Here is a 15,190-nt window from a genome sequence, read left to right as displayed (position 1 = left end):
GATTAGATTATACACACCCTCCGAACTTACTTTGACAGATCATATATTTTTTCCAAGGACAGATTATAATGAACTTGGATTTAAAAAAACGAAACAGAATAACCCTGTTCGCAACTGCTGCCGGCGCATCACTAGCATACATCTACGGAATTATTTTATCTTATACTTCATTTGAATGACGTTTCTGATTTGACATTTCCATATTATTTACATTGTACAATACTTTTGTATGCTTCGAGAACTTAAATTTTTCGCTCGAATACATTTTGCGTGGGTTTCACACGCCATTAACTATTGGCAAAACCGAAGCGTGCGTTATTAGCAAATCATACAATTGTTTCGTGTTGAATATATCATTTGAAATATGGCTCAAGTCGACGAGGAACAGATCGAGGTTGTAAATGAAGATCCCGTGAAGGTCTTGCCATTTTTCAATCCTTTTGAAATCGGTAAGTACAGATAGTTGTAGGCGAATTTGCGCATCTGGGGTGCGTCTTTACAAGACGTGAAAACGCAGGAAAATATATAGAAAATGTTCAATATACTGATAACTCAGTTCCACAAAACAAGTAAAAAAATAAAAATCAATTTTGAGTTATACTAGCAAGGCCTCGATTATGATGGGAAGAAAAAGACGTCGTACCTTCACCTTGACGGTATAGTTGAAGGTAAATTCCCTCTAGCGATTATAAAGATATACTACCGACCCCCCACCTTCAAGTTTTGGGTAGGTACATCGATAAAACAAGGGGAAGCGTACGTCACGCTACACATATCTACGCTCTAAAATGACAGCTTCAGTATGACGTCATAGTTGAAAATAAAAGTCTCCCGACCGACTACAAAGGTACACTACCATCAAGTTTTGATGTAAGTACATCGTTTTATACTGACGGGTCTAGAACCCCTCGATACGTTTATCTACGCATTAAAGGTGTCGAAAATTTTGTTCCACCGAGCAATTTTTCCTTTGATTGTGATTTATTAAAAATTTTAATCATTTTGAGGTTGGCACTTTTTTTTCTTAAATGCCTATTAAAAATATGAAAGAAATGAGTAAATTTTGAAGTCGCATTAAATTCTGACATAACTGCAGTTAATAAAACGAACGCCTAGATGTGAAAATAATGTCGCTAAGTTCTGTCCTATTAACATATAAGAGTATCAAGGCGTTAGAAAGTTACCACAGTAAAAAATAAATTTAGTTATTATATTTTTTCCATCTGTTTTACTATCTTTCCGAGTGTACGTATCGAGACGTTATAGGAGCCGGCTTTGTAGTCGATCGGTACAGATCGGTAGATACATACAGACGATCGCTAAGCGTACCGTCTAGGTGATTTCCAAAAGTCATACAAAATTCATGTTCAAACGAGCACTTTTTGCTTGAATTGGGATTTATCGGAGTTTATAATCGCTTTGAAGTGAGCACTTTTTATTACGGAAGCCTATTTAAACTATAAATGAGAACTATTTGAAATGTTAATGACGTAAGGAACGCGGAGCAATTGTTTGCGGTCATTCCATTGGCTTGTTTCGATCATATGATGTGGATATGGCAAGCAGGTAGAACATACCGAGGTAAGATACAGATAGTACAGAAGTACCGTCTCGATATATACAGATGAAGATAGCATTCATAATCGAGGCACAGGTCTAATGGAGATAAATTCATAAGTTTAGATTTGGTGTATGGTAGCGAAGTATGGACTTTGAAAAACAGGAAAGAAAGTAGGCCGAATGCTGTCGAAATGCGATCTCTCAGGCGAATGTCTGGTAAAACTATGTACCATAGATGCACAAATGTTGAGATCTGTACATTATGCGAGGCTGAGATAAGCATTATTGACAAAATCAAGAAAGGAGCTCTGCGCTGGTTTGGACATGTGGAGCGAATGGACAGCGAAAGAACAGCTAAGAATATTTACGATGCGAATGTTGATGGATGCAGAAATCGAGGAAGACGGAGGAAGACATGGCATGATCAAATTCAAGAAATATTCAAAGATGGACTGGTCAAAAGTCGGAATAATCGGCGCGCGTGCATGAGAAGATGTACGAATGTACAGGAAGCGAGATCTGTATTCAAAGATAGAGTGGAAACAGCGTGAGGGTTTGTTTTTTGTATATATATATATATATATTTGGATAATTTATACAGTACCATTTTTGTGAAAATCACTTCAAGGGCGCTGTACAATAAATAAATATCACAGCACGTCTTGCAGCTACAGAGCGCATGTCTCCAATTATGACATATTACAATAAATTATGATATATAGGAGCTAGATTACGGCGCGTCTTGCAGCTACAATGCGCATGGACAGTAATAAATCTAGCCCCTTTTTACATTGATTTTGCTCAAGCCTGGGTGCAAAAATAAACAAAATAACCAAATAAATTAATAAAAACATGTTATTAAATATTTGTATATTACCCTTACCGACTTTTCTGTGTCTACCGGTTTCGAGACGTACCCGTCTCTTCGTCGGGACACCAATCAAACCAACATGCGAAACCCACTATACACCTTTACCATAGTTGTTGCACAAAAATATAAAACCAACACGACGTGCATTTTAATAAGGACATGCACTGATTAGGACAAACATGCACTGATTAAATTATGAAAATATTTTTTTGTTTGAGAATTAATGAAAAAAGTAGAGGGGGTGAGCTTAATAGGTTTGATCCCTTTCAAACGTATAAAGGACTATATTGAAAGTTTGTTTGATTATTGATCAAAGTAACATTATTTTTTAAATAAATATACCAATATTTTTTGTTTGACCACAAAGTTAATGTTTTCAATATTAATAATGAAAAAAACATATTTACACATATGACACGTTTGTATATCCGAATTATGTTTCCAATAATTATGTGTTCAATGTACCATACGACATTTCTTAGGCATCCAGATGTTTACTAACTGAGATGGATATGTTCTCATCATCACTATGGCTGCATCATCTGCGTGGCATGTGATGTTAATGACCTTATCTCCCTTAGTAGATTCACTACTTTTTTTTTATTCTTAAAAGCGTTTTTACATATATTTATTCTGCTTGTGTAAGAAAAGGTTTTAGGCGCATATATTGTTGCGCTATATTTAGTTATAAAGGCGCTAAACTTGCTTCGTTTCTTTGTTGTTCTCAATATGTGTTATTTTCTACTACTACTACTACTACCATCACGCCATTTCCCCGTAGGGGTAGGCAGAGAGAATGGACCGCCACACACGTCTATCCTGGCATACACTCCTAGCCTCTTCCACATTCATACATCTTGTCATACATGCCCTTCGGTTCCGTCTGCTTTTGACATGACCAGACTTAAGATTTTGGTTTATCTGATCATGCCACGTCTTCCTCGGTCGTCCTCGTCTAACGTTGCCGTTCATTTTTGCCATATATACTTGTTTTACCATTCTCTCGTCGTCCATTCGTTCTACGTGACCAAACCATCTCAGAGACCCTTTCTTAATCTTATCAATTATACTTGTCTCAGATTTACACTCTCGCCTGATTTCATCATTCGTAACCCTGTCATACATTGATTTCCCACACATTCGTCTAAGAGATCGCATTTCAACCGCGTTCACTCGGCTTTCATCCTTCCTCTGCCAGTTCCATGTTTCACTTCCATACATAAGTGTTGGGACTAAAACTCCGTTGTGCACTGCCAGTTTAGCTTCGATTGACATATTTTTATTAGAAATTACTGTGCTTAGTGCTCCGTTCATTTTGTTGCCCGCATTCACTCTTCTTTCAACATCTTTTTCTACTCTTCCATCTCTTGAAAACATGCTTCCCAGGTACACAAATTCTTCTACTTGCTCGAGACATTCGTTGTTTACATTTATTATGCAGTCAGTAACCTCACTATCCCTTTCAAATACCATCACTTTTGACTTACTTTCGTTCATCGCCAATTCGCTCTCCAGGCATACATCATACATTCTAGAGACTATTGACTGTTATTTTCTAAACGTTTATATTATCTATGTCCCGAATTGAGTCGTTGTAACTCCTGGGAATGTCATTCAACGTATTTTACTTGTAAAATATTTTGTGTTATATGATTTAAAAATAAATATATTTTAGGGCTCCAGTTGCTTGCCGATTATGGGTGGTTTCTACTCGGAGGCTCCATCCTAGGAATATGGCTCTATGGAAAACTGATGCCCAAAATTGAAAAATGGCAGGAAAAGAGGGAAGATGCCGCTCACCATAAAAGTAAGTATGATGAGGAAATTCAGTGGTGTTTTAATTTGTTAATTGACTGTTAAAAATAGCCAAAAATATTACTTTGGACATTGACATTTTTCACGTCTCTGGGGGAGTTTTTCGTTAAAAGATTCTCTCACTTTTTAACATGTTATTCTCTTGATACTATGTAAACTTATGTGTTATTTTTATACATGGTGTTCTTAAAAAACCCTGTCGCATCCGAAACCACGATGATTAGTATTGCCCGTGGCAAGAAGACATATTAGCATACTTGAAAAAATATTTAGAACAAAGAAAATTTTTGAAAATAAAATATTTACAAAAAACAAACGGTTGCTTATAAAAATTGTGAAAAACAAAAAAACAAGTGTCAAAAATATATAAAATATTAAGAGTTAGAGATAAAATAAGATTTTAATATAGAAACCAAGTATAACACAAAAATGTATGTTTTAAAACGCGCATTTTAAATGTTAATTTGTTACAATCAAACGGATCAATAAGGGGAAAGTTCAAATTATATTCACGAGCTAAACGTATAAGTGGAGAGTTCTGGGCATAGTTCGTACGAACTGCTGGCACATGAAATAGAGAGCTCGACGTGTGACGGTATAATTCGATATAATTCTTCTGTGCGGTTTTCAGCGAAATGTAGATCTATGCGCTGCGCGTGTTCGTAGATATTAAAATTTTCAATCGAATCTGTAAAAAAAAGTTAGGATGTATGAAGAAAAGTCAAACCGCCTTTCCTCTTAAGAAATATTTTTCAAAATTCCTATAATCTGGCCAACTGTTACAATGAGGAATTCCACTGTTTTCTAATTTATTTATTTTTTATTAGTGTACTATTTAACTAAGCAAAAGTTTTTTTTTTTGTGCGTTATTTACAAAGATATGATTTTTTAAAGTTACATTTATCAAATACCGCGCCAAATGACTGTAATCAGTGTGTCACTTTTCAGTAGTGACGTCATGAAACGGTTGGCGTTCTTACTTTCACTGACCGCGGTAAGTTGTATTTCTCCAGCCAATAACAAAACTGACGAGAATCTATGGAATATTGCTTTGATTACTTCATTTAGTTGATCGCAATTTTCTCATTTCTATACTATGGTTGTTTTAACGAACGTTTCGATTTAGAAAAACCTAGAAAGTTGACATAGTCTCTGGTTGAAATGTCAAATTATACTTTTTTTTTCTATGGTTAGAACGTTCCTTACAAAGTGCGGGGGCTTTAAAGCGGAAACCGGAAATACTACACGTAGATATAATTAGTGACGTCATTATTTACGATTTTAAAATGAATACTATTTTTAACATTTTTTATTTATTTTTGCGTGCGTTTTTGAGATATTTCATCCTGCTCCAAAATTTTTAAATATTCACGTGTACACGAAAACATTTTTAAAATTTAATTCCGGGTTGGGCTGGAATTCCTCATTATCTGACGTCAATGAGCGCGATGTTTCCTGTTTCAGATCCAGACATCCGTTTGAAACAAATAGAAGCCATGGAAGCTGCCCGCTTGAGGCAGCAAAAGGAGACAGAAGACGCCGCCGAGAAATACAAAGTCGTAGAAGAACAGGTAAAATAAATAATAAATATACAGAAGGGGTCAACACTGTTCTGGCATCGAGACAGCACTATTACATAGGCAAAAAGGTCCATAACCTTTTAAAGACGGGAGTGTTGTCAAGTTACGAAAGGTGTTGACCTCGCTCTTTTGCAACATTGGTCGTAGGAAGTCAGAAAATTTGATGCATGCCACGGATTGGAGATTCTTACTGGACGTCGAAAATAAAATATGAAAATAAAGAATAATTTAAAAAAATATATGTACAGATGGTAACCATGAAGTTTCGCATTATAAATAAATTGTCTATGTTTTATAAATGTATGTATGTGTATGCGCATGGGTGAATGTATGTATGTACATGTGTATATATATATATATATATTTTTTTTTAATTTTTTTTTTTTATTGGGGATATCAACAGTAATACATAATACATGTAACAAAAATACAACAAATAAAATATACAGAGAATAAAACCAATGACAGATATCCACAGAAATACATTGAATACACGTACTATACGTACTAGTGTGTTTGTGTGAGTGTAAGTGAGTGAGAGGGTGGGTGTTATATCGGAATGAGGGTGGACATGTGTGTAAATATTGCACAAGTGTCAAGTGTCGAAAATATAAATATATTTAAAATATTAAGAATTAGAGATAAAATATAATAAAATAAAATAAAATAAGATAAAATAAGACTTCATTATTGAAACTAAGTATAAGACAAAAAAGTATGTTTTAAGACGCACATTTTAAATGTTATTTTCTTACAATCAAATGGATCAATAAGGGGAAAGTTAAAATTATATTCACTAACAAAACGTATACGTGGAGAGTTCTGGGCATAGTTCGTACGAACTGCTGGCAGATGAAATAGAGAGCTCGACGTGTGACGGGTGCGGTAGCCGGGGACATTTAATGATAGCTCCGACAAAAGAGCCGGACTATCGAGGCGTCCACCGAGTATGTCACGAAGCACCCCCATGTCCAACAGTAGATTTCGGGCGATCTTCTAAAGTAAGCGAGTGGTGCTTTTTGCAGGAAGACATATAATTGAGATCGGTATACCTGCATCTCCTATTGAATTTTCTCGAACTTTTCTTTATGTGTGACATATTGCGGAGACCAAACAGAAGAGGCATACTCGAGCAAACTGCGAACATGAGCAAAGTAGACCATTTTTATACACGCGATATCTTTAAATACCTGACATGTACGAAGTACAAAACCAAGGTTTCTATGTGCACGGGTCAGTATGTCATCGAAGTGATTCTCAAATGTAAGTTTGCTATCAAGAATAACACCCAGATCGCGTACGGTATCAACTCTCGGAACAGGTTGGTTTTCTAATACATAATGATATGGGATGGGATGTCGACCTCGCGAAAAAGAAATAAGCAAACACTTTGATACATTGACGTTAATACGATTTTTCAAATAGTATTCTGTCAAACGGTTTAGATCATCTTGAAGTTTAAGACAGTCAAGGGGATTCTTAACTGAAGAGGCATACTCGAGCAAACTGCGAACATGAGCAAAGTAGTAGTATGTGTATATATGTGTATGTGTGTATGTATATGTATCAAAATGTGTATACGACTAAGTTTATATTATATCAGTCTGCGCTCTCTATTGATTTGTCAACTGTTATCATATATTGGAATGTAATTGCCTAGCTTGGAACGGGGGTATGTACCCTTGTTAGCTGGGCAAAGTGAGCGTAAAATTGTATTTTTGATAAAAGGTGTAAATAAAAATATCGGTGACGGTCGGTGGAATAACTTCCGGGGGTGCAATAGAAGACTTACCCGACGGCCTCTGAATTAGATGTTTAAAAGGAAAACAATCACAACACCGAATTGACAAAATATGCATATTTATATGAGCATTTTAAAACTCCATTAAAAAATGACTTGTATTAATATTAAATTATGTTAAATTTGCAGCAGGCAAGCCAATATTCAGGCGGGACAACGTCTGTCTGGTCCGTTAGTGTATCTTACATGCGTTTTTTTGCAAAACGATGAGCTTTACGCTGGGCATGTTTATAGCTCTTACTATCTTCAGGTTGATTAGTATGTTTATTCATCCATCACCGGGGTTGCATTTGACGAAAATGCATATACTAAAAAATTAGGAGGATGTTATTTTTTAGAATACAAAAATCATCACAACCACCGTGAGAAATTGTTATCACGTCGATAGTTATTTGTGATTGAGCTACAGGAGGCTTCATAAATGAATCAATGTCAATTATTGTGTTTTGATATTTTTGCAGCGTTTGGCCAAGAAAAAACAGGATTATATCGAACGGAATTCTGGAAACGCCACTGGAAACAGACTGGGAGCTAAATCAGGTGAGACGTTCAAAAATTAATAATTCACGTTGTTATCTACATTAATTGAAACCAGTCGCGTGCACGGAGTGTAGTCATTATTTATTTATTATATTGATTGTTAAAACTTAATGTTTTTTTTTTCTTTTTTCGTTTCTTTTCTTGAATTAATTTATTACTACAAAATATTTATAAAAAATCATTATTTTTTTTACATCATTATATATTTTTATACATAACACATATATATATCAACAATATTTTGAGTTTGTCCAAATTTTTGTCTTCATCTCTGTTGTAATATGTTAATATGAACAGCTCCCCAGGGAGTTGAATCCAGTCCTTGTCTACAAAAATTTGCACAAACTCAAAATATTGTTGATAAATTACCTGGTCCATGAAGAAGTATAGAAATTGAAAAAATAATATTTTCAGGCGTTGCCTAGTCTAGTATGTTGGTGAAATAATTCGATTGGATGAATCTCACCCGCATAAATAAAGGTTTCAGCTCTTTAACTTCACAAACATCAACAGATGAAAGAATTGAAGGAATATAGATGTTTAAATATAGGCAGAATGGTGAATGTTACACAGTGTGTAAAGTGGCCACTTAAAACAGCCATTGACAGGTCATAAGCCCTGTAGATGCCTGGACTTCTATATTACCTTCTCTTAAATGTTCTTCATCTCTGTTATATGTTAATATGGACAGCTCCCCAGGGAGTTGAATCCAGTCCTTGTCTACAAAAATTCGCACAAACTCAAAATATTGTTGATAAATTACCTGGTGCATGAAGAAGTATAAAAATTGAAAAAATAATATTTTCAGGCGTTGCCTAGTCTAGTATGTAGGTGAAATAATTCAATTAGATGAATCTCACCCGCATAAATAAAGGTTTCAGCTCTTTAACTTCACAAACATCAACAGATGAAAGAATTGAAGGAATGTAGATGTTTAAATATAGGCAGAATGGTGAATGTTACACAGTGTGTAAAGTGGCCACTTAAACCAGCCATTGACAGGTCATAAGCCCTGTAGATGCCTTGAGTTCTATATTACCTTTACTTAAATGTTCTTCATCTCTGTTGTAATATGTTAACATATATATATAGTTGGATAATAAGTTTAAGTGGCCATCTTACACACTGTGTAACATTCACCATTTTGCCTATGTTTGAACATCCATATTTCTTCCATTTATTGATTTTAGTGAAGTTAAAGAGCTGAAACCTTTGTGAAGAGATTCATTCGACTGAATTATTTCCCATACTAGGCAACGCCCGAAAACAATTTTCAATTTGAAATTTTCATATCTCGGCCGTTTGTTTACAGGGCATCACTGACTCGTATCTTGAATTGTTTTTAGATTATTTGCCGCTGTGTGGCGCCGGCAGCTCCGGGGGCTACAAGGCTCCGAAGAAAAAGTGTCCCGGCGGTGGCTGCGGAAAATAGTATGTCCCGATGATGAAGCGCCCTGGAGAAATAATCTAAACAACGTTGCGAAACTGCCATTCCTTATTTTCTGTTAATAAACTTATATATTCTATAATTTTTTAATTGTAAAAAAACCTCAAATACAAAACGCTAAAAAAAAATTTGGTGACGCGAGAGGCGCGAAAGTTATTTCCTCGATAGCCTAGAGAGCGCATGAACTAATCCAAGATGGTCCAACAAGGTCAGCCAACACACACGTTATTAAGGATGTTTACTGCCACTTAAGACAGCGACAACACTTTTTAGACCGATCTCCAATTTCAATCACAGGTTGTGATCTTACCCCTAGTATAAATGTTCAACTACTGGGTGTTCATTTAGATTCAGATCTTTCTCTTCATTCTCAGGTCAAAGGTAAGTGCTGGTTTCTTCCATCTCCGACAGATCAAATCCGTGCGGAGAAATATTCCTATAGACGCAACTAAAGCTCTTGTAAATGCTTATGTCGTTTCGCGTCTAGATTACTGTAATGGAATATACGCAAATCTCCCAAAATATCCAACTGATAAACTTCAATCTGTTTTCAACGCAGCGGCGAGGCTTATTACAGGAGTACAAAAATATTCTCACATCTCGCAACATCTTCGAGAGTTGCACTGGTTAAAAAGCCCAGAGAGAATAAAATACAAGCTGTGCTGGACAGTCTTCAAATCCCTTCATGAAATGGCTCCAAAATGCCCATCGGACCTTTGCATTAGGGAAAATACACGTCAAAGAAAATCTACTCTTAGGTCAGCATTTGATTCAGGAAGAGGAAAGCTTGTCAAAATCCGGCGCTCCCCAAACACTTGATTTGGAGATCGCGCTTTTGCCGCCGCCGGCTCCTCTGCCTGGAACCGATTACCTTCAAACTTACGAATCATCGACAGTCCCAGTCAGTTCAGATCCCAACTAAAATCCCACTTCTTTAGACCATCATACCCTCAATTTTAAATCTGGAAATATAATATATCACTTAAGTTTAGTTAGAATGTAAGTTTAGGTATACAATTGTAAAGCGCCCTTGAGGTGATTTTTTACAAAAATGGCGCTATATAAATCAGCCAAATATTATTATTATAATATACAATAAAAATCGACTCACCTGTTTTGAAGTGTTCCCCTCGCTCCACCGGATAATAAAATGCGGGAATGATGCGATGTTAGGTTCTTCCTTATTCTGCTTTGCGTATTAGGATTGGATATTGCATGCGGTGATGATAATATTGCCGTTGACACTTTAGCGGTAACTTTATATGTTATCTTTTTATATTATCTTTTCGTTTTTAGTTTATCATGTGGATCACAGAAGATATATTCATTTGTTTGTAGAAAAAATACAGCTGTCAGTGTTAACGGAAAGGCGGACTGTAAATGAAAATCGAATTTCATTAAGTTTTGTGATTGGGAAATATTTGAGAAAGGATAGGAACGTGGAATGGATACCTACCTAATATGTTCTGAATGTTCTTCAATTTCTGGCACTGGATCACAAGATGAACTATAAAATATAACAATGTTTTTCACGACGCGCGACAATTCCAACCCCTTTTTTTCCGATCTTATGTCAAGTCAAAAATGCTGTATGGTTTTTGTTCTAAATCCGAATCTTCTAATTTTGAATATCTTCCATCTTGATGTTAGGTAGGTACCATAAGGATGGGTCAAAGGAAGGATGGGAACGAAAGGTAATCGGCCAGGAATAATATCGATAAATGCTGTTATTTACTCAACAGTCAGTTTAATGTTTGAATTTGGAATTTGTGAATTGTTGCGATGCGGTAGGTACTGCCAGGCTGCTCAGGTTCCTACTTCTCGAGGAAAAGCTGACAACCAAAACATATAAATGGCAGTAAACATTCACGCGTAACCACAATTTTTCGTGTCTTGATTTTATTATGTGTTAAGATTGTAGTTTATTTTATTTAAGAGGGAGAACATTTTTCAGAAGGCAGTAAGTCCAGGCATATACAGGGCTTAGGCGAAACAGTTCAGCCGGATGAATTTCTCCTACATCGATAAAGGTTTCAGCTCCTTTACTTCACAAAAGTCAACAGATGAAAGAGTTGAGGAAATGTGGATCTATAAACATAGGCCGAATGATAAATGCTACAGTGTGTTAAGTGGCCATTAAATCAGTCAATGAAAAAATAAAAAAATATTTATTCAGTCTCAACTCCACGGGTTGTCCCCGTGTATTTAGAGAGTCTACGCATTTACAGGGCTTATGACCTGTCATTGGTTAGTTTGAGTGGCCACTTTACAAGTTGTGTAACATTCAGCATTCTGCCTTTGTTTAAACATCTGTATTTCCTCGATTCTCCCATGCGTTCAATTTTGTGAAGTAAAAGAGCCGAAACCTTTATCACGCGGGTGAGATTCATCCGGCTGAACCATTTCACCGACTAGGCACCGCCTGAAAATACTTACAAATTTTTGTAGACAAGGCTGGATTTCACGCACTGGCAACAGTGAGGGAGAACATTTTCAAGAAGAGAATATGGAAATTTAGGCATTTACAGGACTTACGACCTGTCATTGGCTGGTTTAAGTGTCCAATTTTTTTAAATTTTGTTTGACGAGTTTCACTCCCTATGGGGTGAAATTCAGTCTTTCGTCTAATAAAAAAAAAAATTCAGGCGTTGCCTGGTCTAGTATGTAGGTGAAATAATTCAATTAGATGAATCTCACCCGCATAAATAAAGGTTTCAGCTCTTTAACTTCACAAACATCAACAGATGAAAGAATTGAAGTAACATAGATGTTCAAATATGGGCAGAATGGTGAATGTTACACAGTGTGTAAAGTGGCCACTTGAACCAGCCATTGACAGGTCATAAGCCCTGTAGATGCCTGGACTTCTATATTACCTTCTCTTAAATGTTCTTCATCTCTGTTGTAATATGTTAATATAAACAGCTCCCCGGGGAGTTGAATCCAGTCCTTGTCTACAAAAATTTGTACAAACTCAAAATATTGTTGATAAATCCACCTGGTCCATGAAGAAGTATAGAAATTGAAAAAATAAAGATTTCAGGCGTTGCCTAGTCTAGAATGTAGGTGAAATAATTCAATTAGATGAATCTCACCCGCATAAATAAAGGTTTCAGCTCTTTAACTTCACAAACACTGACACAATGGATTTGATCGGTACATGGTCAGTGCTCAGTACTTCCCCACCACTAGTTACATTAGTTTGGCAGCTGTCATTTTAAGGAATATAATTGACAATATTTTGAGTTTGTCCAAATTTTTGTCTGTTTTTGTTGTTTGTCCATAACTTCACAAACATCAACAGGTGAAAGAATTGAAGTAACATAGATGTTCAAATATGGGCAGAATGGTGAATGTTACACAGTGTGTAAAGTGGCCACTTAAACCAGCCATTGACAGGTGATAAGCCCTGTAGATGCCTGGACTTCTATATTACCTTCTCTTAAATGTTCTTCATCTCTGTTGTAATATGTTAAGCTAAAGATATATAAAAATATAAATAAACGTATACATATATATACCCGTACATGCACACATACATATCCATACACACATATATAAAAATCAAATCTGGGCAGAATGGTGAATGTTACACAGTGTGTAAAGTGGCCACTTAAACCAGCCATTGACGGGTCATAAGCCCTGTAGATGCCTGGACTTCTATATTAACTTCTCTTAAATGTTCTTCATCTCTGTTGTAATATGTTAAGCTAAAGATATATAAAAATATAAATAAACGTATTTAAACGTAAACGTATACATATATATACCCGTACATGCACGCACTGCACGTTGCATTTGTACAGAAAATTTCTTCATGGGGTCGATTATTTGGGATAGTTGCTGAATGTACATCTTGAGTGGTTTATGCTATGTATATGTGCCGCATGTAATGTATATGTTTGTGTATGTTTTATATGTGCGTTCATGTGTGTGCGTGGATGGCTCGGAGTGTGCATTCGGTATTTTTATTTATTTTAATTTATTACCTCCATGGAAAACGCAAATGTCAACAATTATCTTTTTTTCACTTAAAATTCTTATTTATTTTTTATTTTTTGTCACATTTAATGTTTATATCTTTTTAATTTATGAAAACTTAATTGGTCTTTTTATGTTAAAAAATTGTTGTTTTTAATACTGATTTTGTATGACTGTATGTTTTCTAAATAAAATAAAATAAAATAAATAAATAAATACATATCCATACATACATATATAAAAATCAAATCTGGGCAGAATGGTGAATGTTACACAGTGTGTAAAGTGGCCACTTAAACCAGCCATTGACAGGTGATAAGCCCTGTAGATGGCTGGACTTCTATATTACCTTCTCTTAAATGTTCTTCTCTGTTGTAATATGTTAATACATATATACACATACATACATACATATGAACATGCATATACACACATAAACATCCATGAGAATATTACTTAGTTATAAATTCTATTTTATATATATCTATACTTACAAATATATATTTTTTTTAAATATATAAACTCCTGATCGAATAGGCAGTCTATTATTTTGCCCTTATCACTTTTGGTAGTGCCGTTTCTCAGACTGTTTGGTAACAAATTGAACATAACCGGAACCACATATTTTAAAGTTCTTGTCCCATATTTGTTGCTTGCTTTTGGAATCACTAAACCTCCATTTTGTGTGAATCTTGTGTTATAACCATGTTCCAATAAATTTTTGAATTTATCAAGGCGAGAGTGTAAATCTGAGACAAGTATAATTGATAAGATTAAGAAAGGGTCTCTGAGATGGTTCGGTCACGTAGAACGAATGGACGACGAGAGAATGGTAAAACAAGTATATATGGCAAAAATGAACGGCAACGTTAGACGAGGACGACCGAGGAAGACGTGGCATGATCAGATAAACCAAAATCTTAAGTCTGGTCATGTCAAAAGCAGACAGAACCGAAGGACATGTACGACAAGATGTATGAATGTGGAAGAGGCTAGGAGTGTATGCCAGGATAGACGTGTGTGGCGGTCCATTCTCTCTGCCTACCCCTACGGTGAAATGGCGTGATGGTAGTAGTAGTAGTCTTTGAATTGAAATGCTTTTTGTGTTTTTTTATATTTTTTTAGCTTGTATACGTAATTTTAATACGTTTTTGATATTTTTTTAAAAATATCAAAAACGATACAAATATATACACTAAAATCTACTTTGGCAAACAAATGTTTATCGCAGGAGGCTAAACTAGCAGTTCACAACGGAGTTCTAGTTCCGATTCTAATGTATGAGAGCGAAGTATGGAATTGGAAAAATAATGATGAAAGTAGGTTGAATGCTGTCGAAATGCGATCCCTCAGGCGAATGTGTGGTAAAACGATGTATGATAGGTGCACAAATGTCGAGATCCGTGAAGTGTGTAAGGCTGAGACACGCATTATTGACAGAATCAAGAAAGGGGTGCTGCGTCGGTTCGGACGTGTGGAGCGAATGGACAGCGAAAGAACGGCTAAAAGGATCTACGATGCAAATGTTGATGGATGCAGAAAACGAGGAAGACCGAGAAAGACATGGCACGATCAAGTCCATCAAATACTTGAAG

The 15,190-nt window shown here is 35.7% G+C and overlaps 1 protein-coding gene across 1 annotated transcript; it reads left to right on the top strand.

Annotated features, from left to right (window-relative positions):
- The first annotated feature begins 162 nt into the window (after positions 1–162).
- Positions 163–9,696, top strand: LOC148272325 (selenoprotein S-like). The gene is made up of 5 exons (XM_088240205.1): positions 163–449; positions 4,107–4,238; positions 5,711–5,817; positions 8,089–8,167; positions 9,514–9,696. Exons 1-5 carry the CDS (start codon positions 365–367, stop codon positions 9,597–9,599), a joined length of 489 nt encoding a protein of 162 aa, XP_088096331.1. The 5' UTR covers positions 163–364; the 3' UTR covers positions 9,600–9,696.
- The last annotated feature ends 5,494 nt before the right edge of the window (positions 9,697–15,190 follow it).

Source organism: Micrasema longulum, unplaced genomic scaffold (assembly GCF_059751315.1).
Source record: "Micrasema longulum isolate JH-2025_06_02 unplaced genomic scaffold, ASM5975131v1 h1tg002377l, whole genome shotgun sequence".
Classification (NCBI taxonomy): domain Eukaryota; kingdom Metazoa; phylum Arthropoda; class Insecta; order Trichoptera; family Brachycentridae; genus Micrasema; species Micrasema longulum.
Note: the sequence above shows the minus strand (reverse complement) of the source record. Positions and strands in the feature narration are given on the sequence as shown.